This window comes from Sorex fumeus, unplaced genomic scaffold, assembly GCF_029834395.1.
Source record: "Sorex fumeus unplaced genomic scaffold, SorFum_2.1 ptg000130l, whole genome shotgun sequence".
NCBI lineage: Eukaryota > Metazoa > Chordata > Mammalia > Eulipotyphla > Soricidae > Sorex > Sorex fumeus.
In genome coordinates, this window is record NW_026606187.1 from 5,249,974 (window position 1) to 5,273,702 (window position 23,729).

At 48.4% G+C, this 23,729-nt stretch overlaps 2 protein-coding genes across 3 annotated transcripts in view; both read left to right on the top strand.

Moving 5' to 3' along the window:
• LOC130045929 (transmembrane protein 180-like) overlaps window positions 1-15,846 on the top strand; it is a 63,383-nt gene extending 47,537 nt beyond the window's left edge. Inside the window, exon 8 of the mRNA XM_056138810.1 lies at window positions 15,744-15,846. Coding sequence (XP_055994785.1) covers window positions 15,744-15,846 — 103 coding nt within the window. The remainder of the gene's footprint in view (window positions 1-15,743) is intronic.
• Window positions 15,706-23,729, top strand: part of METTL9 (methyltransferase 9, His-X-His N1(pi)-histidine) — a 50,354-nt gene continuing 42,330 nt past the window's right edge. The window contains exon 1 of one of the 2 annotated variants that reach the window (XM_056138900.1): window positions 15,706-16,018. In XM_056138900.1, the coding sequence (XP_055994875.1) occupies window positions 15,875-16,018 (144 nt within the window). In that variant the 5' untranslated portion in view covers window positions 15,706-15,874. The remainder of the gene's footprint in view (window positions 16,019-23,729) is intronic. The other variant, XM_056138898.1, reaches the window with a different exon arrangement.

The following is a 23,729-nucleotide window of genomic DNA, read 5'->3' on the forward strand; positions in this document are numbered from 1 at the left end:
GATTCAGTGCTGCTCGGGTCTGATTGTGCTCAGGAGACCATTCGGTTCTAGAGATCGATCTCAGGGCCTAGGCATGTGGGAGTAGGAGGAAAGACACTGGGGCAATGGTAGAGAGACGCAAACTCTCAGGGAGGGTGTGATGCTGAGATATGTTATGATGAAACTCTATCATTGTCAGTAATGCACACAGGGAAGAAGGAAGGAAGTTCTTCTATTTGCAGCAATATGGATGGACGTGTAGAGTATTACACTTAGCAATTTAAGTCAGACGAAGACAGATTTTATTTCTATGGGCAACGTAAAAGAAACAAATGAAGTGGATAAAATAAAACTTTTTAGATTCTACGGCCTAATTAATGGTCCCCAAAGGGAAAGTGAAAGGGAAAGAGGTGTGTAAATCAGGTGAATGTTTCAATTGCCCTCTGAAGGAGAGAATTGGACTTTCAGTGACAGAGTCAATGCAACACGCAGGCATGTTGATACACATAATGATACACACCTGAAACATATGATATGAGGAAATGTGCAATAAATGTGCAATTTAGGTTAATAAAAAAGCAATGCATGACTTTTGAATACTTTAAAATATGTATCACTTCTGCTAATGACTCCTCCCTTTTCCTTATGAGTCACGTTGAAAAACTCAGGAAGTTGGTTGCATGAAACCAGAGCACCAGGTGTGTGTGTGTGTGTGTGTGTGTGTGTGTGTGTGTGTGTGTGTAGCGGGGTGTGTATGTTGCTCGTCTAGGCCTGTTAACCAACACCAGGAGGCAGTAGAGCGTTGTGCACGGAGTGTGGGTCCCGCAATCCAACAGCCTACTCTAAAAAGTCACCTCCCTCTGCTCACTCTGCTCCCTTTGGAAGTTGTAAGGGAAGAGAAAGAGACAAGTACACGTTCAAGAGAGAACACAGACTGCTCCAGAGTGGAAACAGGCAAGCAAAGAAATAGAGACGTGTATTCAAGAGAGATGTGTATTCAAGAGAGAACATGGGCTTGAAGAACAATCAAAAAAAATTTTTAAAAAGCAACCTTAGGGCCGGAATGATAGTGCAGTGGGTAGGGCATTTGCCTTGCACGCAGCCAACCTGGGTTCGATCCCCGGCATCCCATACCCTCCCTGAGTGATTCCTGAGTACAGAGCCAGGAGTAACCCCTGATCATTGCCGGGTGTGACTCAAAAAGTCAAAAAGCCAAAAACAAAAAATAGAAACCACCTCAACCACTTTTTCTTCCTTCCTTCCCCTCCTCCTCCTCCTCCTCCTCCTCCTCCTCCTCCTCCTCCTCCTCCTCCTCCTCCTCCTCTTTCTCCTCCTCCTCCTCCCGTTTTTGGGCCACAATTAGCAGTGCTTACTACTCCTGGGTCTGCATTCAGGGGGCAGTCCTGGCAGGGCTCAGGGCACCATACAGAGAATTGGTGATTGATGCTGGAGGGGGGTGCATGCAAGGCAAGGGTCATGCTGACTGTACGATATGGATCTCTCCAGTCCAATTGATGACTTTTTTTGTGGGGGGTGGTCTCGTTTTTGGGTCGACCCGGTGAAGTGCAGAATTTACTCCTGGGACTTCTGGATCTATGCTCAAGGATCACTCCTGGAGGTGCTTAGGAGCGAGCGGAAAACGTATGGAGTGTCAGGGATCGAACCCAGGTCAGCTACGTCAAGGCAAGTGCCTTACCTATTGGCTGTACTATAAGCTCTGGTCCCTCCAACCGGTGACTTTCTGAGTGGCTAAAAACATAACTCTGTTCTTTCTTTTTTTCTCTTTCTTTCTTTCTTTCTTTCTTTCTTTCTTTCTTTCTTTCTTTCTTTCTTTCTCCCTTCCTTCCCTTCCTCCCTCCCTCCCTCCCTCCCTCCCTTCCTCCCTTCCTTCCTTCCTCTTTCTTTCTTTCTTTCTTTCTTTCTTTCTTTCTTTCTTTCTTTCCTTCTTTCTTTCAAGATGATTGGCATTTTGCTTATTTTATTTTATTTTTAAAGGTTTTTTAAAAATGGAATCACCGCAAGATAAACAATTACAAAGTTGTTTGTGATTGAGTTTCAGTGACACAATATTCCAACCTCCATCTCTCCACGGTGTACATTTTTCCACCACCAATGTCCACCAGTTTCCCTCTTGCCAGCTTCCCTGCCCCACCCCTGCCCCCTGCAGCCTGCCGCCTGCCTCTTGGAAGACACTTTTCTTCTCCCTCCCTCTCTCTCTCTCTCTCTCTCTCTCTCTCTCTCTCTCTCTCTCATTTTGCTTCCAGGCACTGTGGTAGGCAATACTGTTACTGAAAGGTATCATGCATTTTACTCTACCTCCTTTCAGCACTCAGTTCTGGTCCAGAGGGATCATTTCCAACTATTTCTGTCCTGGAGCGTCCTTCTCTGTCCTAACCGCTCTTCCCCTCCCCCTTGGTGTGGCCAGTGCCTACCACGGACCAGATGTCTTGGGCCCTTGCTCCTCTGAGGAGAACAAGCATTCTGAGCTTCGGAGACGTCTGTTTAAAAAAAAAAAAAGAACTTGAGAGTGATGGTATTGACCTCCAGCAGTTGTCTAGAGAACCGAGAAAAGACACAGAGAGGACACTTGGCTGTGACTGGGCTGGGCTGCTTTCATCTGTGACAAGTGGCATGTTGGCAGTTACCACAGGGGGTGGGAGTGAAGGGTAGTTAAGATAGAGGAGGGTCCATTATGACAATACTAGTTGGAAATGATCACTCTGGACAAGAACTGGGTGTTGAAAGCAGGTAAAGGGATAGACATGATAACCTTTCAGCATCTGTGTCGCAAACCATAAGGCCTAAAATGCGAGAGAGAAAGAGAAAGGGAGAGAGAGAGAGAGAGAGAGAGAGGAGAGAGAGAGAGAGAAGAGAGTGCCTGCCATAGAGGTAGGCTGGGGTGGGGGGCGGCTAGAAGGGTAGGTGGGAGGGAAACTGGGACACTGGTGCTAGGAAATTACACTGGTAAAGGGGTGGGGTTTGGTACATTGTATGACTGAAGCGCAATCATGAACAGCTTTGTAATGCTGTAATAAAAGCTTTGTTATTATTTTATTTTATATCTTTTTTGGGGTCACACCCGGTGATGCACAGGGGTTACTTCTGGCTTATGCACTTGGGAATTACTCCTGGTGGTGCTCGGGGAACCTTATGGGATGCTGGGAATCGAACCCGGGTCAGCCACACACAAGGCAAACGCCCTACCTGCTGTGCTATCGCTCCAGTCCCAACTGTAATAAAAGCTTTGTAACAGCTGTAATATCTCACCTTGATTAAAAAAAACATATTTGCAAGTTAGTCAAAGGTGCTTTTCATCAAGATTAGGCCATGGTCCAGATCTAGCATTTTAGAGGGAAGAAATGCATCTGTTTTCACTACCCAATTTGTTCCCTTCCAGGGACTGGGGCCAGTCTCACAGGAAGGACAGCAGGTGAGGGGGAGCAGGCAGGAGGGCGGTGACTGCCACCTTAGAAATGCAGGGATTTGGGCTTAGATTCCGAAGAAGTTATTTGTCAAGAGTTCAGCTCTCCAAAACGAAAGATGATCCCACTTAGAAACTTTGTCAGGAGTGTGTACTCTATTTAGTGAATTATTTTCCATTTTATGAAGTGTCATGGAACTCTGAATGTGTATAAGATCTTGTGTTTAAAGTGTGTGATAAAATGGAAAATTAACATAAAACACTTAGCACTTATGTTTATATAGACCCCTTCGGGGGTGTCTACAGAATTCACAAATAAAAGTAAACAGGTAAAAAATAGATCCAGAAAACAGACAGGACAAGACAGGTCCAACCACACAGGTTTTTTGTTTTTTTTGTTTGTTTGTTTGGGTGTTTTGGGTCACACCTGGCGAGGCTCAGGGGTTCCTCCTGGCTCTGCACTAAGGAATTACTCCTGGCGGTGCTCAGGGGACTATATGGGATGCTGGGGATTGAACCCAGGTCAGCCATGTACAAGGTAAACACCCCATCCGCAGTACTATCACTCTGGCCCCCAGCTACATAAATTTAAAAAAAAATATATATATATATCACTTTCACAGAAAAAAATATTTGAGGTTAATGTGATTTTTCACATTCACATGGAAAATGTCAAGGATATAAATAGAACCCAGGTCTCCTGCCTCCTGGTATAAATGGTAACCCTGCTTTTTTTTTTCTTTATTTGGGTCACACCCGGTGATGCACAGTGGTTACTCCTGACTCTGCGCTCAGGAATTACCCCGGGCGGTGCTTAGGGGACCATATGGGATGCTGGGAATCGAACCCCAATCGGCCACGTGCAAGGCAAATGCCCTACCCACTGTGCTATTGCTCCAGCCCCGTAACCCTGCTTTTGATGATAAAAATGGAAGCCAGAGAGGGGCTGGAGCAATAGTACAGTGGGCAGGTTGCTGCTTTGCATGCTGCTGACCTGGGCTTGGTCCCTGGCTCTCCGTATGGTCCCCTGAGCTTGCCAGGAGTGATTCTTGAGCACAGAGCCAGGCACTCCTCAGAAAAGCGACATCTGGTCCTCACTTGATGAATGGCAGGCTGGCGGGTCCTCTTCAGTTCCCTAAAGGGACATGCCCTGGGCCCATCGTGGCCTTCGGGAAACTCCTATGTAAGGGATACTGAGAACTGAACCATCTCTCACAGGTGCATAAGTGAGGCCAAACTCAGACCAGTGCAAAAGCAAAAGCCAGCCCCACCCAACACCTACTGACTTAACTGTCAGCTACCTCTAGGCAGCCTCATTAGGACTTCTCAGGCCACGCTGAGGGATCAGGGAGCACAGACTGGTGACTAAGTAGAGTGGGCTGTGTCACGAGGCCTTGATAAGACAGATGCAGCCATTGCCGGCTACACAGACCGACCCTTCTAGGTTCACGTGAACCAGCATCCCATACCCTGGACTGGCCCTAAAGTGGAATTTTTTTTTCTATTTCCTATGGGTTAGTTTGTTTTTGTTTTGGTGTCACATGGGGCGGGGACCAGGGCTTCCTCTTGACTCTGTGCGTTGTATTCAGATGTCCCTAGGAGGTACCAGGGATCAGACTCAGATCAGTGGCCTACAAGGCAAGCGCCCTATCAACTCTTCTCTTGCAGATCTCTTCCTATGGTTGTTTTTAAAAGCAACATAGTTCTTTTTTCTTTTTGGGTCACCTGGCGATGCACAGGGGTTACTCCTGGCTCTGCACTCAGGAGTTACTCCTAGCGGTGCTCAGGGGACCATATGGGATGCTGGGAATCGAACCCGGGTCGGCCGCGTGTAAGGCAAACGCCCTACCCGCTGTGCTATCTCTTCAGCCCCAAAGCAAGATAGTTTTTATTGAAAGAAATTTGAAGAGGGGTGTGTGTGTGTGTGTGTGTGTGTGTGTGTGTGTGAGAGAGAGAGAGAGAGAGAGAGATAGTCAGACAGACAGAAAAATAGAGAGAGAGAGAGCTCCTATGTTTTTGGGCACACCTGGCTGTGCTCAGGGCTTCCTCCTGGCTCTATGCTCAGGAGTAACTCCTGGCTGTGCTTGGGGGACCATATGCAGTGTCAGAGAGTAGACCCAGGTTAGCTGCATGAAGGGCAAGTGCCTTAACCCCTATACCATCTCTCTGGCTCCAGGCTCTCTCTATTTTGTTGTAGTTGTTGTTGTTGTTGTTGTTGTTTTGCTTTTTGGATCACACCCAGCGATGCACAGCGGTTACTCCTGACTCATGCATTCAGGAACTACTCCTGGCGGTGCTTGGGGAACCATATGGGATGCTGGGAATTGAACCCGGGTCAGCCGCGTGCAAGGCAAATACCCTACCCACTGTGCTATCAATCCAGCACCTCCAGGCTCTCTCTTTTTAAAGAAGATTTTGTTGGGCTGGGGAGATATTTCAAAGATTTGGAGCTAAGACTTGGAGTTTGTGTTTCAGCACCATTGGCCTCCTCAGTGCTGTTGCCCCCTTAGTCCTGGTGATTCTCAGTGCCACTGGTTAATCAAAAAGCAACCAAATAAGAAAATAAAGGACACTTCCTATTTCTTTGTTCTTACCCAAGGTGTGACTTTCAGCAATTTTATTTTCCAACTTTCAGAAATTTCTTTAGGACAATTTATGATTAATAGCATGTATCACCTGCCATGTCACACCTGTCATGTGAAAAAGACAAAATATTTTCTTGATACACACTTAAAACATAGATGTAAGAAAAATAATGTATTCCTGATACTTACATCCAAAATGTCACTGTCCTCCCATTGTTCATCGATTTGCTCGAGCGGGCCCAGTAACGTCTCCATTGGAGATTTTGTTGTTACTGTGTTTGGCATATTGAATACATCACGGGTAGCTTGCCAGGCTCTGCCGTGCGGGTGAGATACTCTCGGTAGCTTGCCGGGCTCTCCGAGAGGGGTGGAGGAATCGAACTCGGGTCGGCCATGTTGGCTGCATGCAAGGCAAATGCCCTACCACTGTGCTATCGCTCCAGCCCACATCCAAAATGATACGTTCTAAATAAACTAAAGGAGCAAAGCAATGTTAAGACATTCCTAAAGATGATGTGATTTACTGTGGGTCAAGATCAAAATATCCTCATGGAGAGGCTGGAGTAATGGTATAGGGCAGGTACTTGCCTTGCATGAGCTGATCGGGTTCGATTCCCAGCACCCCAGATGGTCCCCTGAGCACCACCAAAAGTGATCCCTGAGTGCAGAGCCATGAGTAAGCCCTACGCACTGCTAATATGGTCCAAAAAGCAAAAAAAAAAAATTCTTATGTATACTCTGTTTTTTGCAAAATGTTGAGTTTTCAGTCTATAAAACAAACAAGACATTGGATATTGTAAAAGTGGGTCCATTGTACAATCAAACCTTACAGGAGTAACAAAGACTTTTAATGCTCTTCAAGATGTATTCCATTAAAGAACCACAAGCACTGTAGGTGCAGTGAAATTTTTTGTGTCCTCTTATAAACTTTATTTTGGCGGGGGGTGTTGGATCACACCTGGCTGTGTTCAGGGTTTACTCTTGGCTCTGTGCTCAGGGATCATTCTTGGAAGGGCTCAGTGGACCATATGTGGTGCTGGGGATCAAACCCAGGTTGGACACATGCAAAGCCAAGTGCCCTATCTACTATATTTTCTCTCCTGCTGCCCCCCATCTCCTTATGAAAGTAAGAGACCTAAAGATTTAAAAATGGCAAGAGAACGCCTGGTGGCTCCGTGGACTTCATCCTCCAGAGGCCATTAGACAGTCAGGTTTGGGCCTGCAGTGACAAGACATTTTGGGCCTCACGGGATGGGGGTGGAACCGGTCCTGTCCTCCCCACCCCAATGAGTCCCCAAGTCATCGCCCACGAACGGCCTCTCTGACTCCTGATCAAGTTGCTTAACGGACATGATCCCAGAGACTCAAAAACAAATCTTGAAACCCAGTGGCTTTTGGCAGAAATGTGTCCGGAACCTGCAGTAGGTTACTGTCACTGGGCTACCCCAGGGGGGAAAGGGTGCTGTCCTTCTGCCTGCTCCCCCTTGGTGGCTCGGTGGCCGCCATCCTCCAGAGGCCATTGGACAGTCAGGCTTGGGCCCGCAGTGACAAAACTTGTTGGGCCTCACGGGATGGAGGTGGAGCCAGTCCTGTCCTCCCCACCCCAACGAGACCCCAGGTCATCACCCACGAACGGCCTTTCTGGCTCCTGATCAAGCTGCTTAACGGCCATGATCCCAGAGACTCAGGAGCAAATCTTGGAACCCAGCAGGTTTTGGCAGAAATCCCTCCAGATTTAAGTGTTAAAATTTCAAAATTTCAAAATCGCATGGCCACTGCTGCAGCCATGAGACATCATATGAATAACCAGCAATAGAAAACAAATTGTCTACTGTTGCCTTTTCAGCAGATCTGAGTGTTGGGGTAAAATCTCAAATAAAAATTGTGGGTCTGGTGTCAAAATATTGAATGTGATCAAAGTAGAGAGAGAGTAATGTGGAAATCATCTGCCCCACAGGTAGGGGGATGGTGTGGGATGGGGGTATACTGGAGTTGTTGGGGGTGGAGAATGGGCACTGGTGAAGGTACGGACGTTTCACTGTATGACCGAGACTTAGACCCGAAAGCTTTGTAACTGCTCTCACGGTGATTCAATAAATAAAATTATAAAAAATTTTAAAGAAAGTAATGTGGAGTTCATGCACAATTTAATCAGCTAATCAGTGGCTGAATAAATAGCAGTACTCATACATTAAGTAAAAGTAAAGGTAAAGGCCCTCCCGTTGATCGTCGATTTGCTCGAGCGGGCCCAGTAACGTCTCCATTGGAGACTTTGTTGTTACTGTGTCTGGCATATCGAATACTCTCGGTAGCTTGCCGGGCTCTCCGAGAGGGGCAGAGGAATCGAACTCTGGTCGGCCATGTTGGCTGCGTGCAAAGCAGACGCCCTACCCGCTGTGCTATCGCTCCAGCCCAGCGATACTCATACATTAAAAAAATATAAATAAATAAATAAATAAAAATGGCAAGAGAGTACAGTGGGTGGGGTGTTTGCCTTGTATACAGCCAACCTGGGTTTGAACCCCAGCACCACATATGCCTTTTGTCCCCTCCCCCCCAAGCCTGTCACAGAGTTGGGAGTAAGCCCTGAGCACCACCAGGGATAGCCCCCAAACAAAACAAAACAAAATGGCAAGATCATGTCTAGCTCCAATATAATTTATGTTTTGGTTATAATATGGACTTTTTCTGGCAGGAAATCGGCCCATAGAGAGTATATAGTCTTTGGGGTAGAGGAAAGAAGAGCTGTTCACCTCCACTGTCCACCTCTAAAAAGTTTTACTTTTTTATTTTGATGGGGACCCATTGTATTTAATGTATAAGAAGGGAGACATCTATGACATTGGCAATTATCGCCCGATCTACCTGTTGTCTGTCGTCTACAAGCTGTTCACTCGAGTCATCCTAAATAGGATTGGCAGAACACTAGATGAAGGACAACCATGCGAGCAAGCAGGGTTCCGCAAAGGATTCAGCACGATCGACCATATCCACACGATAACCAAGCTCATTTAGGTTTCTCAGAAGTTCAAGAGGCCGCTCTGTCTAACGTTCATTGATTTAAAGAAGGCCTTTGATTCTGTTGAGACTGAAGTGGTCATCAAAGCCCTAGCCAATCAGGGCGTTCAAAGTCAATACATCAGGATCCTCCGTGAGCTGTATTATGGATTCATTACCAGGATCTCACCATTCTACAAGGAAGAGATCATCCATATCAAGAGAGGGGTTCTGCAGGGTGATATCATTTCACCGAAACTCTTCAGTCCACCCTCAAGAATGTCATGTGACGACTGGAATGGGAAGGAATGGGAATGAAGATAGATGGTCGGCAACTACACCACCTCTGCTTCGCTGTTGACATCGTTCAAATAACACCAAACATTAGCCAAGCAGCACAAATGGTGGCCAACTTCAACTGTGAGTGTGGAAAGGTCGGACTATAGCTGAATCTCACCAAGACACTGTTTATGAGAAACGGTCTCATTCCTGATGTTCCATTCACTCTCAATGGAACGAACATTTCCGAATATAACAGTTACGTATGATTAGGTTGAGAAGTCAATGTGACGAATCACCTGGCACCTGAGTTGCGCAGCAACAAGAAAGCGGTTTGGAATGCTTTCAAGAGCGTCGAAGAAATAGCTAAGAGGATGAAGAATCTCCAGCTCCAGGCACATCTCTTGGATTCTACTGTTCTTCCTGCATAAACATACGCCTCAGAGACCTGGGCCCTACGAAAACAGGATGAGAACTCTATTCGGGTCTCCCAAAGAGGAATCGAAAGAGCTATGCTTGGAGTATCACACTTCACTCAAGTGAGAGAAAGAATCCGGAGTTCCAACCTCCGTTGATGATCAAGAATCAGGGATGCTGTCTCATTTGCCAAGGCGTCCAAAATCAGATGGGCTGGACACGTAATGAGATTTGGAGACGACTGCTGGACTAGAGCCATTACTGACTGGATTCCATGGGACATCAAAAGATCGCGTGGCCGCCCACCTACAAGATGGTCAGACTTCTTCGTCAAAACCCTGAATGATCGGTTTGAGGCTCATCATCTTCCTAGAATGAGCAAATGCCATTGGGCTACACTAGCACGCGACAGGGACGAATGGAGACATTACTGGTGCCCACTCGAGCAAATCGATGATTAACGGGATGTCAAGTGATCAAGTGATTTTGATGGGGGGAGGGATTGGGCGCCCCACCTGCAGTGCTCAGAACTTCATTGATTCCGTTGTACTACCTCCCTATTTCTAAGTTTGCTAATTTTAGGAATCCCTGTGGATTAAAGGAGTTGAAAAGGGAAACTGTGATTGGAATAATAATAAACTGTGGTTTGGGTTATCTAATGGACAAATGCCTCCCCCCCACCCCGAAGTCGATGATTTGTCTAAACAATACATCTAAGAAAGATCCAGGCCAAATTGTAAAACAAAACCACATTAGTTATGGCTCTTAAAAAAATCAGTTAAGTGCTGTAGTGACATTTCAGTGGGTAGGGCACTTCCCTTGCATGTGGCCAACCTGGGTTTGAGCCCTTACACCATGTTTGCTCCTCCCAAGCCCCACCAGTAGTAAGCCCTGAGCATTGCTGGGAGTGGTCCCCAAATGTGCAACAGTACAACAACAAAATCAGTCATGAAGCCAGGAAGATAGCTCAGAGTTTAGATGCATGCCTGATATAAGTGAGGTCCATCTCTGCCTCCCGGTTAGATGGTGATTCTCTCTAGTTTGCTTTCATCTGTTTTATTCATTTACTTTTATTTTTTGGATCATACCTGGCGGTGCTTAGAGCTTATTTCTGGCTCTGAGTTCAGTGATCACTCCTGGAAGGGTTGGAGGTGCTGGGGGAATGAACCTAGGTGGGCTGTGTGCAAGGCAAGTGCCCTAGTCACTACACGATCTCTCTAGACCCACTTCCATCCCTTTTTTTTTTAGCTTTGTCAGACCTGGTGATTCTAAGGGATTACTCCTGGCTTTGCACTCAGGAATTGGTGGGGACCATATAGGGTGCTGGGGATGGAACCGGTAGGCTGCATGCAAGGCAAATACCCTACCCATTGTATTATTCCTCTAGTCTACTTCTATCCCTTTTAGTCTTGAATTTGGTGTGCTGGCCAATGCTTTATCCCCAAAATGAAAGAAAGACATTTCTTTGTCCTTCTGATGGGATTTCTAACATAATTAAAACGGGTCTGTGATCACCATGGAAGCCAGCTACAGGATTCAGGAAATTGTAAGCAGGTGAAATGCTGGCATGGAGGTAAACACACGAGTAGGGAAAAGTTCTAGAGTCAGGGGAAGGATGTGCTAAGGGCACAGCAGCCTTGCCTCTCAGATCTCTGGAGCTGGCTGTCTGCGTTTGTGAATCTAAGGTTGGACTGTGCTATCGTTTTAATGTTTTATATCCCTTTCCCTCATCCCATCCTTCCCCTTTCAGTTCAAGGCCCCAGAAAAGGGCCTGGGAGTCGATCTATTCAGAGGAAGAGTCCTCTTTTTCTGGGCTCTCAGGACTGTTTCATGGGGGGTAGCTTTGCAGAGGCCACTTTCACGTTAAGAAGGAGTATCACGAGTACAACTATAGTTGATGTTTTTATGGTCTATGAAACTTTTACTTCAGAAACCTTCGGGTTGGAGCCAGCTGATTCTGAAGACACATTTTTTTTTCTCCTTGGGCCACGCCCAGCAATGTTCAGGGGTGGCTCTGCATTCAGGAATTACTGCTGGCAGTGCTTGGGGGGGGGGGCATTTGGGATGCTGGGGATAGAACCTAGGTCAGCCGTGTGCAAGGTAAGCACCTGACTCACTGTACAATTTGCTCCAGACCTCTACTTTTTGTTGCCATTTGTTTTTTTTGGTTTTCTTTTGTTTGGGCTACATCTAGTGATGCGTAAGGGCTACTCCCAACTCAGTGCTCAGGGTTTGCTGCTGGTGAGGCTCAGGAAACATGCAATACTGGGTATCAAACTTGGGCATGCTGCATACAAAACATGTGCTCCAACCGTTTGATTGATCTCCTGTCCTGTTGCTAAATTTAAAGCAAACGAACAAAGCTGTTCACAGCTTCGCCTTAGTTTTGAATTTATCTTTCAAAGTCTGCTGTGATTGAATCTGACTGAAATGATATTAATCAAATACAGATAATAATACCCAACATTTACTAATGTGAAAAATTATTTAATATATTCATTACTTATTTTTAGAAATACTCATCATAGAGCACATCTATTCAGTATATTGAAGAAAACTCGCTTTCTCTGACATAAAAGCATTAATAAGTAGCATTAAAAAAAGTCAGATTCAGGGACCTGAGTCATGACAGAAATACCAAGAATAGTACAGTGGGCAGGGTGCTTGCCTTGCATGTGGCTGACTGGGTTCGATTCCCACATGGTCCTTTGAGCACTGCTGTCATTCTTGAATGCAGAGCACCGCCAGGTGTGGGCCCCAAACAAAACAAAAACAAAACAGGAAGTGCCTGTTGAGGCATGTGTGAGACCAGGTGGGTGCCGAGCACCACCCTACATTAACTACGTGGTGCTGTTGGGCATGTGGCCTTGACTTTTGGATCCGTGAGCCACTACAAGCGTGCACTTTCTGTACATCGCAGAAACAGTGATGGGAGGTCCACAAAAATGTCTATGTGAGAGTTTTGTAGATGGCCAAGGAGGCACCCATGGCAATGATCAATGACCAACAGTGACGGACACATTTTGTACCCCTGAGACAGATTCAGCTCTTTCTTTTTCTGTAGGGGTACGTTATCCCCCGCGCCCCTTTGTTTTGGGGCCACCCTTGGCGGTGCTCAGGAGCGACCTCTGCCGGTGCTTAGGAAAACCTCATGCAAGGCAAGCACCTTAGCCCTGGTACCATCTGCCAGGCCCCATTACACTTTTTAATTGAGGAGCAAACATAAAAATGCGGTGATTTGTTGCTGAGGAGAACAGTGCTAACAAAGTCACCCAAGCTGAGAGTTCTAGACGGGAAAGTGATCCCGTCAAGATTTGGGGGCCCGTGTACAGAGCGTGATTGCACGGCCGCTCGGAGGTCAACCCAGGTGTCCTTCGAATATCCCCAAACCTGCGTTTCCAAACCTGGTGAGAAAGGATATTAGCTCATTAGCTTTCTGTGTAATCTGTGCCTCTTCCTCTCTCCATTCTGGACACGGGAGGGTTTTAATATCCAGTATGACATTCTGCTAGATGAAGGGAGGGGGCAGTCCCCCAGGGCAAGCTGAACTTCTGCTTGGTATATTTACTCTTGCTGCTTTCCTTCCTCCTCATTTGTATTTCAGGAGGCTCTCTGGGAAGAGCGAGGCAGCCAGGCTTAGATGGATCAAAGGACCGCGAGCTGGGATACCAGGGTCTATCAGAAGGTCTGGTATTGACTTTGCTGTTACCTCTCGGCAAATCGCGGGTTTGCTCTGGGCTTGGGTTTCTTCCTGGGCTGGTTAAGTGGACCTAACCCCTATGTTGGGGATTTGCCGGTGATTAGGTTTTTTTTTTAAAAAATGTGCGAGCCATTTTTTCCCCCGCCAGTTTGGAGTTAAGATATGAAGTGGGACACCAGGCTGCCCGCCAGTCACCTGAATCCAGGGTCTTAAGACGGCAGAGACCCTCCACTTGGTTTTTTGTTTGGGCTCTGGCTTCTGCTTTGTGCCTCCCCCCCCCCCCCCCCCCCCCCCGCCCCCTTGCAGTGCATGAGGCTTCCTCCATGGAGGGGGGGGCATGCCTCTCTCTCGCCTTTGTCTTCAGAAATAGGAGTATTTTTTTTCATGTATTCTTGGCTGCTTGCACTCTTGCTTCCAGTCCACTCCAGACAGACCAAAGGCTTCCTTTGGCACACGGCTGCTTTCTCACTGACCCTGCTCCTGGGAGGCACGGGTGAGAAGTGACCTCACAAAGTGATCTGGACTTGCTCCTGCAATTCTCATGCGTGGAGGGCCACTTCAGTTTTGAGCTGGATTTAGTGAAGGGCTAGCTAGGTGGGGCTTTTGGCAGGAAGCTGGCAGGGAGTGCAACGACAAAGCACCTCCCTCCTCCCTGCCCCACTATGCATGCATGCATTCATTCATTTGCCTCATATTATTTGGGGGAGGGGCTCTCCCAGTGAAGTCCATCCTCCCGCATCCCCCCTTAATTTTTGTTTCTGTTACAGCTTTTGCAACTTGAGGCAGTAAGAGGAACTTGTCTGAGAGTCTTAGGTTGATTGAAATGTGGGTAAGGGGGGGTAGGGAGACAGCTCACTGAGAGAGGTGATCGCGGATGCAAGGGCCCCAGTGCCATCCTGGGCACTGCATGCCTCCCGGGCCTCAGCACTTCCAAGAGGTAGCCCTGATGGTCTCCTGAGCATGGTTGAAGTGGCTGGGGTGGCTTCCAGCACCATCCTCGGTGCAGGATCTCCAATTGAACCTGGGGGCCAACAGAGAACACGGTCCCACACCCCACACCAGGGTCTCGAAAGGGGAAGGGAGGCGTGAATAAGGAACAATTTTGTACCTTGTCAATGAGTCTCTACCCCATTTTCATAAACGGACTTCTCTGGCACCAAGTACAGTAAGGAATCGAGGGAAAGGTCTGTTTCTTCCGTTTGGAACAAAAGTAAGTCAACACCATTATCCCCAAGGGCCGTAAAATAGCGATGCATTTTCTCTGCCCACCCCAGCCTGGTGTTCAAAACTAGAGGACCCAGGGCCCCTCTGGCCCTCGGTTGCCACTCGGGTCGCAGCAGGAAGAGCTGCAGACACAGAACACCGTGTGGCCCTTCAGTTTGGAAACACTTGCAAGGTCTCCCGGAGCTATAAATGATCAAAGAAACATCCGGGTGAAGCCCGCTCCCGGGCGTGCAGTCGCTCTCAGGGGCTGCTTCCAACTTCCCATGGGGGGTGGGGGGGAGGTCGAGGAAACAGCAGGCGGGGCCTCTAACTCGGGCGGGGGGGGGGGCGGCGGAGGGGGTGTTCTTGGCCGGGGTCATGGATACACGCAAACAGGTCTTGCAGACACCACAGCAGCTGCAGCGCCTTCCGACTGGAGGATGAGCTTGTTTTTGTTCGTTTGCAGAGCAGACTTCCAGCCGGCAACTCAGCCGGGCTCGGGGGGCGCGGCGGAGAAGGAAGGGAGGAGTTGGTGGTCTCCTTTCAATCCCCCCGCCCAAGTCCGTGTGCTTTGCAAAGCAGGGCGGAGGGAGGCCCTGGGAGCCGGGCTCTGGCTCGAGTGCTCTAAGCGGGGCAGGAAACCACGCGGCCGAGACAGGCTCGGCGGTGTCCACCTCCCGCTCGGCGGGCTTTGGTGGGGGTAAAAAAAATGAATAAAATCCAGAGTAAGTGTCCCCGCGAACCCCGCCGGGTTAATTTGCACAACCAGGTGAAGGCCCGGAGGCGGCTGGGGAGGAGGAGGAGGGTGGGAAAAGGAAGAATGAACCGCGGAAGCCCCCAGAGCCCCTGCCAGGGCCACCTGGCAGGGCTCGGAAGGCCGCAGGGACACCCCCGGGACGCCCTGGCCCCGCGCGGCCCCGCAGGCGGCCGGGGACGCGCCCTGGGCGGCTGCGCGCTCCCTTTGTCCCGCCTCCCGGCGCGCGTCCGAGGCACCGGGCTGCGCGCGCCCCCCGCCGCCCGCGCGCCCCCGGCCGCGTCGGAAAGGGCTCCGGGTGGAAACCGGCGCCCGCGGCGGCGGCGTTCCGCGCGCGGCACGGCCGGGGAGGCGGGAGGGCCGCGCGCCGCCCGCCCGCTCCTCCCCACCCCCGCGCGGGCGCTGCAGGGGCTGCACGGGCGGGCCGGGCGCGATGGCTCGAGCCCGGGCGGCGGCGGCGGCGGCGGGCGGCGGCGGCGCCGCCTCGTGCTCGGCCCGGCGCCGGCGGTGATCGCAGCGAGCGGCCGCGGCGGCCCCCGATGAGACTGTGGGTGGCGTGGCTGTGCCTGAGCCTGGCGTCCGCGTGGCTGGCGCGGAGGATGTGGACGCTGCGGAGCCCGCTCGGCCGTTCCCTGCACGTGAACATGACGAGCGGCCCCGGCGGCCGGAGGGAGACCCACCAGGTACGCGGCGCGGGCCCGGCGGGGGCGTGGCGGCGCGGCCTGGACCCCGCGCCCGGCCCGGCCATTGTGCGGCGCGGCCCGGCCCCGCGCGAACTTTTCCCCGCGCCTCGGGCCGGCGCCCCCCGCGGCCCCTTTTGTTCCAGGGCGCGCGGGCCGAGGACGCTCCCCCCTCCCCGTCCGCCGCGGGCCCGAGCGTGGGCGCCCCGCAGCCCCGCATTGTTCCCGGGCCCCCCCCCCGCGCGGGGGCGGCCGGCGGCGGCGGGACCCCGAGAAGTTGGGGCGTTCGCCGGGCGGACCGGCACGTCGCCAGCCCCCTCGGGCCCGGGCGGCGGGACCCCCCCGAGGATCGGCACGGATAGGCAGCCCCTTCTCCCTTTATTTATTTATTTATTTATTTATTTGGGGGGGGGGCACGTCTGGTTGAGCCTCCCGAGCAGACAAAAAGGCCGTCCAGACCTGGAAGCGCGCGACTCTTCTCCTCGGCCCCTCCAAAAAAGGTGTTTGACAGGTCCCCCTCGCCCCCGGACTCTGTCCCCGGCTCCGCCACCTCACCCCCCACCCCCAGACGACCCCACTGTAAACTTGGATGTCGGGCCCCGATCTGCGGGATGCGATAGGAAGGTGGAGCGAGCTCCCAGCGGAAGGGTTTTGGGGGGCGTGTGTGTGTTTAAAGAACTGCTGGTCAACAGTGGCTTCTTTGCAGTGGTCGCTGTGGCTCGGGAAGGGTGATGTCACCGCTTAGGTAGTCTCAGGAGCTCAGTTTGGTGCCACTTCTAGAAGTCCGTGCAGGTTGGCCCGAGAAGGGAGAGGGAGCTTTGCTCCAACTTGCAAGGAGGAGGCAATCGGTGCGAGACCTCGCGCGCGCGCGCCCACCACGTACTGCACACAGACCCTATTGTACCAGCCGCAGACGCGTCCCTAAGCCCTAACCGGATGCAGCGTTCCCCTCCCGAGCAGGAAAAAGAAACTCTGTTACCTGGCTGACCACGAATCAGAACCTCGTGCTTACATTTACAACAATGTTTCATGTTTAGGGTCTGATTCCTGAGCGTCGAGTCAGGCGTAACCCTCCGAACGTCTCCGGGTGTGGCCCCCCAAAGCAAAAAACCAACCCCTTCCCCCCAAAAAAACCCCTGGAGCTCTTTCCGATTTGAGTGGAATGTCTTTTGCACGCTCACCTTGACACTGCAGAGGGCTTCTGCCCCTGCCAGAGGGTTGGTTTGAAATCACATTCTGTCTTTTCCTACAACAGGAACTGCTCCCCATCTTGTCTTTCATTATTTTCCTGGATTTCTCGTTTTGCTCTGTGACTTGTCTCAGTATGGCAGCTGCTCCGAGTGGACACCCAGGTGCAGAGCAGGTGTTTTCCTGAAAGTGAAAAATTGCCTGAGATAGAGCATTCTATTCCGAAATGTGGTTGTTTATGATTCAGTGGCAATTTATGGTGGATCTTTTTCTGTTCTCAAAGAGAGTAAGAAATCTCAGGGTAAATCCGCAGGGGTTGAATATGGGAGGTAGTCTCTTGTGATGTTGATCAGAGTAAACATCAGGTGCTCTTAAGTTGTAAGACCACATCTATCTGTGCAATAAACTAGTCATCCTTAGAGAAAGAAATACAAAGTATTGTTAATGGTACTGTATAGTGACTGACTGTCAGAACCATATGGAACATGGATAATGACATAAAACAGTGACTTTGAAATGGTATTTTCAACAGTTGGTAGAAAGCAGGCCTTGGATAGGATAAAGAAGAGACTTATTTACGTAGATGTGGAATTAGGTCTGAGTGTCTTAGTTGTGGGTATTTATTATAATGTGATTACTGCTGTTGCCTCAAACTCAAGCTCGTTATGTTTTCAGTGCTTATAAAAGAGCTAGACATTACCAAAATTAAAGCAGTTTAAATAATATGATTTTTCTGGTGTCTTGAAGAATTGTAGCCCTGGAGGTAGCCTAGAAATATCATCTAGAAAAGGGTATTTTACCTCTTGATAAAAAGAAATTCTTTCAGTCTAAAGAAAACCAACACTAGTTTCAAAATACTTCCTTTACTTTGCAGTTCTTTAAGGCTCTCAAATGTTTGTTTAAACCCAGTTGTGCTAACAGTTTGACAGATAATATCTCTTAAGTAAAGATTAATCTGGTGTTTGCTGATTATTTAGGGGGAGATTGATTCTGTAGGATTATGAATCCAGACAGGATTTTGTGACGATCCATTTACATTATGAAAATAATTGCTCATGAATAAAGATTAAAATCAACAAAAGAATTGTATGTATTAGAACCTACACAATGGAGAAAGTAAAATAGTTTACTATGGCTGAGTTGTCTGTTACTTGCTGTGTATTCCAGTATCCTACCTTATAAATTTTGTTGCTAAAGTAACAACTCTGTAACTTTTTTTTTCCCCTTCAAATTAATAGTTCCGTACAAAGTCTTCTGGTGTTCATTTGGGTTTGTGGGTTCCATAGCCAGCCACATCTGGTTCTCTTGGAGTTGCATGAAAGTAATGTTATGGAGTTGATTGAGCCATACTTAGCACAAGTTTTCCTTATGGTTATTTTATTAAGAAATTATGGTGGAGGATTCTATGGTGAAAAGAAGAATCTTGGACTATGCTTATTCATTAAAAATTGCTAGTTACACTGAATCCTGGAGATACCAGGCTCCTTTAAGCAAAAACAGTTCCGAAATTTGTAGTAGCAGCACTATTTGTATAACTTAGTTTGGTGCACTAGCTTTGACATTGGGATTATATTTCGCTTTGGGCAAGCTGGAACCAAGGGTCTCTCCATGCCGGGACCTGGATTGTAGGTCAGATTGGCCCCCTTAACTCTTTGTACAGAAATGAAGGTAGTTTTACATTTTTAAATAGTAAAGTAAAGGCCCTCCCGTTGATCATCGATTTGCTTGAGTGGACCCAGTAACATCTCCATTGGAGACTTTGTTGTTACTGTGTTTGGCATATCGAATACGTCATGGGGAGCTTGCCAGGCTCTGCTGTGCGTGCGAGATACTCTCGGTAGCTTGCCGGGCTCTCCGAGAGGGGCGGAGGAATCGAACTCGGGTCGGCCATATTAGCTGCGTGCAAGGCAAACGCCCTACCGCTGTGCTATCGCTTCTCTCGGAGAGCCCGGCAAGCTACCGAGAGTATCTCGCCCACACGGCAGAGCCTGGCAAGCCCCCCGTGACGTATTGCCAAACACAGTAACAACAAAGTCTCCAATGGAGACGTTACTGGGCCCGCTCGAGCAAATCGATGAACAACGGGAGGGCCTTTACTTTACATTTTTAAATGGCTCCAGTTTTTTTGTTTTGTAACAGGTGAACATTTCTTCATGAAATTTAAATTTTAGTGTCGGCAAAATGTCGGCAAAATTTCTTGAAATAGTTATTTACTATGTTTGTTTGCCTGTTGTCTGTGACTGCTGCCAGACCCTGACAGCTTGAAGTATTTACTGTTTACCTGTCACAGAAAGTTTTCCCAAGAGAAAATGTCCAGTTTTCTGATGGCGTATTCTTAATCAGAGGTGATTAATATTCTTAATTATCCAGGTGGGTAATTAAAAGGGGAAATCGAGCCAGGTGATGAGAAGCTAGATGGCACTTTTCAATATTGACAACCTTAAAAAAAAAGAGAGAAGGAAAACAGTACAGACACCACTTTAAACTTAGTCTTGTGTCTTTCTGATGCATTGCATCTAGCACTTAATGTTGATGCAGTTATTATGGAGCTATTGAAACTTGAAGGGACCCTATACCTTGGATCTTGGTACAGCAGTCATTTCCCGGCCTCTCTATGGAAGAGTGAGTTGTTACAGAGCTCTCTGGAAGCAAGCCAGGATAGTTGGTTGCTCCAGATGACACAACCCAGGGTTTAAAAAAATGTACAGATAACATTATTTGATGTCATTTAGGTATAAACCTAAAATTGTGCAAGTATGTATGTATCTGACTTCATTTCTCCTTCATACGTGGAAAGCTCGGATCCGTGCCAGGCCAGTGATAACTTCAAGATAAAATTGAAATGGTTTGTTTTCATTTTTCCTAATGAAAAATGCCGTGCACCTCACAGCTGGCAGTCAGAGGTTGTGCTCAGGCACAGACTGTTTCCTGTCCCAAATGCCCAGTTGACTTTGTGGAGGCGGACTGAAATCAAGCATGAGTTAACAGTGCTCAGGGCAGCCCACCAGCTAGTCAGACCGACACTGATGGACCAGTGTCCTCCTCTGAATGCCTTCGAACAGAGGTTGGAGGCCTTTGCAGCTGAATACCAAAGAGAGTTTGTAAAGGGTTCTTTCCTCCAGTATTCGTTTCCATTTCAGGGAACATTTAGAACCTCTCCCCTCTGTAGGATACATCAGGCACCTGAGGAGATCCTAGAAAATCCCAGTGCCAGACACTTTTGTTTAGATCCTCTGAAATTTTGTTGAAAAATAGGCTCTCCCTGGGGCTGGAGTGATAGCACAGTGGATAAGCGCCCGTTTGCCATGCATGCAGTTGACCCGGGCTCATTTCCCAGCATCCCATATGGTCCCCCGAGCACCGCCAGGAGTGATTCCTGAGTGCAGAGCCAAGAGTAACCCTTGAGCATCACTGGGTGTGACCCAAAAAGCAAAAAAAGAAAAAAATAATAAAAAAGAGGCTGTCCCTGTGCATGGGGTTAGCATCCTGGGATCTATCTGGCCCACAGATAGAAAATAATACAGTGTACAGTTAGGTTAAGCATGTGTAACATGCACAGACTTGTTCCTTGTCGCTGTTCTCTAAACTGTAATACAGCAATTAATTGGATTAACTGTTGCACATAATCTGGAGGTTACATGAAGCATGTGGGCAGATGCACATATGTGAGGATATGACACTTTATATAAGGGGCTTAAGTTCTTGTGGGTTTGGGTTCTAGAACTATCCCTCTCAGATAACAGGACACATGTACTAATGACGAATGTTTAAAAGGGCCAATCATGATCACAACCATTCTGTTGTTCTTCGATTGCCTGGAGCAGGCCCTAGTAACGTCTCCTTCGTCCTAGCCCTGAGATTTTTTTTAAAAGTGCGATATTCAAGGCTCTTTCAGGGTTAAGAGAATGAGACCCATCATTGTCACTGGTATTTGGCATATTGGGTACACCACGGGGAGTTTGCCAGACTCTGCCATGTGGGCAGGTTACATTCGGTAGCCTGCCAGTTTGTCCAAAGTAGGAATGAGATGATAAGATGTCACGCGGCCACATTTGCTTCCGGGAGCTGAGTGTGATAATCTCTGGATCCTGGCCGTTATTGGGGTTACACGGCAGTTGGTGGGTGTAACTGTCTAGCTACTGGCAGGTCCAGTCCCAAACCATGTAGGCTTGGAGATCTCAGCCCCGGGTCCCACACACCTGGCTAATATTATCTAATATTTATTAAAGTGGAAACCATTTAATTTACTAACTTTTCTTGCAAGTGGACCTGTGGGTGCCTTGTTCCTTCGTATGCTCTAATCTCAGAATTTGTGCTATTGGTCTTGTGACATTCTAGAGAAATAATGAATGACTTGACTATTCTATGCTATGCTGTGCTCACGTGCAAGAAGGTATTCATGATTAAGTGTATGGGCTGACAGTGATGGCATTGTGGGCTCTCAAGGTCAGTGTTGTCAGGCTTGGTCTCACCACCCGATTCCGTGTTCATGGACCCATATGTGGAGACTTCCCAGTTGTTTTTAGTGGTCCTGACTGCCTCAGGTTTTCGGTTACTCATTTCTTTAGAGAGTGGCTGGGTACCCAGACCTGCAGCATGGCTTCTAGACATTCCCTTGAACATCAGTTCTCTGACTAGCATTTGAGGACCTTGCACAGGAGGGAGGAGGAAATCTTGTTACTGATGTTCAGTTGTATGCCAGGAGCTTTAAATAGATTATCCCCTCTAATCCTCAGAACAGCTCTTGGTGACAGGGTACCACTTCCATTTTGTGGATAGGAAATTGAGGTTAGGAGAGATGAAACTTACTCAGAAGCATGTTAATGAGGGCCCTTGGGTTTTGAGCCCTGGTCTGTCTAGTTTCAAGGCTGGGACCTTCTCCACAATTTCATGGTGTCTTTCCCCAAACCTTGTGTTGGCTGAAGGGCTGTGAAAAAGTAGTGCTCTACTCCAGTGGACCTGTGTGTTAGACACTGAAGTTATTATGTATCTGTGCATAAAAGACAGTTGGAAGTTCTTGCAGGTTGTGTTAGAGCAGACAGGACAACTGCTTGGTCAGTTGCTTGGTCATATTTAGTGTTGAAAGAAATATTCTCACCTATGTGTTGGGAACAAAGGATTATAACTCCGCAGCACCCCTGCACCAATCCTGTGCAGCTGGGCTGGTCCCTGGCATCTTTGGTGACTTTTCTGACCACTAACTGGGTGTCCTCCCGTTCTGGCTTCCTGTGACCCCACCAGGAATTAAGGCCAGGCCAGAGGCTTAGAGGCTCAGTAATAGAACTTGCCCTCGAGCCCCCAGTCAGCCGACTTAACTCTGCTTCATTCCATTCTGGCTACAAATTCTCGGGTTCCCACAGGTCACCACTTCCAGGGAAGATGATTAGCTAGAACCACTCAAAAAAGGATGCAGGAGAACCCTTCACTTATATTTATTGGTTTATTGTAAAGATGACAACGCAGGAGTAGTCAAAGGGAAGTGAAGGCAAGGTGTGGGGCTGGGGAGTGGCACAGAGCTTCCTTGCCCCCTCCCCTAATTCAGTCATTGACACTGGGATGGAACCCCTTCCTAGCCCCCACTCCTTGGTATTGGGAAGTAGGGAAGAAAGTTCAACCTTCTAACCCAACTTGGCCTCCCCCCCCCCCCCAGTAGAAGGAAGTGGAGGGCAGGGGAAGAGGATTTGATCCCGGCGGTGCCTAGGGCTTACTCTTGCCTGTGCTGGAGGACCATATGCGGTCCCAGGGATCAAAGCGAGGTCATTGTGTGCAAGGCAAGCATCTTAGGCCTCTGCACTCTCTCCTGTGACTTGGTCCTCCTGTTGACAAAGTCTTTATCCTGAAAATGTATCTATGTACCTTTCCCCACGGCCTACCGTACCAGCTTGCAAAAGGTACTTGCATCATTCAGGAGATTTCCTAAGGATTTTAGGAACCAGGAACAGCAGAGGATAAAGACCAAGTATTTGCTTATTTTTTACTACCTAAAATCAGGAATTGATTTTTTAAAAATAATTTTCTAATTCTGCTAATATGCACAAGTCTTTGTATTTTGAAAGAAAAATTAAACGCATATGTTTGTCCAGTTGAGGAACTCCAAGAAGTAATTCTCGAAAAACTATTAACTGATCCTTCAGTCTGATAAGAAAATATAGTTTAAAAAAACACATTTCAACTTTGAAGGAATGAGTCATTAATCCAGGTTATATGAAAATTAGGAGCTGGGTGTGGAATCCTTTAAGATAGTCTTTAAGAAATGACCTAATACTGAAACTAACCCCAAGTGTGTGTGGGGCTGAGGGTCAGTGAAAGATGAGACCGGTATGACAGTAATAGCTGGGAGTGATGACACTGGGCAAGATGTGAGGGTTAAAAGTAGGTAAAGGTCATAGCACGCAAAAGGAGAGAGAAAGAGTAAGAGGGAATGTGCCTGCCACAGAGGAAGGGGGTGGGAAGGGGTGGGGGTGGCAGGAGGAATACTGGGAACATCGGTGGTAGAGAATGGGCACTGGTGGAGGCATGGGTACTC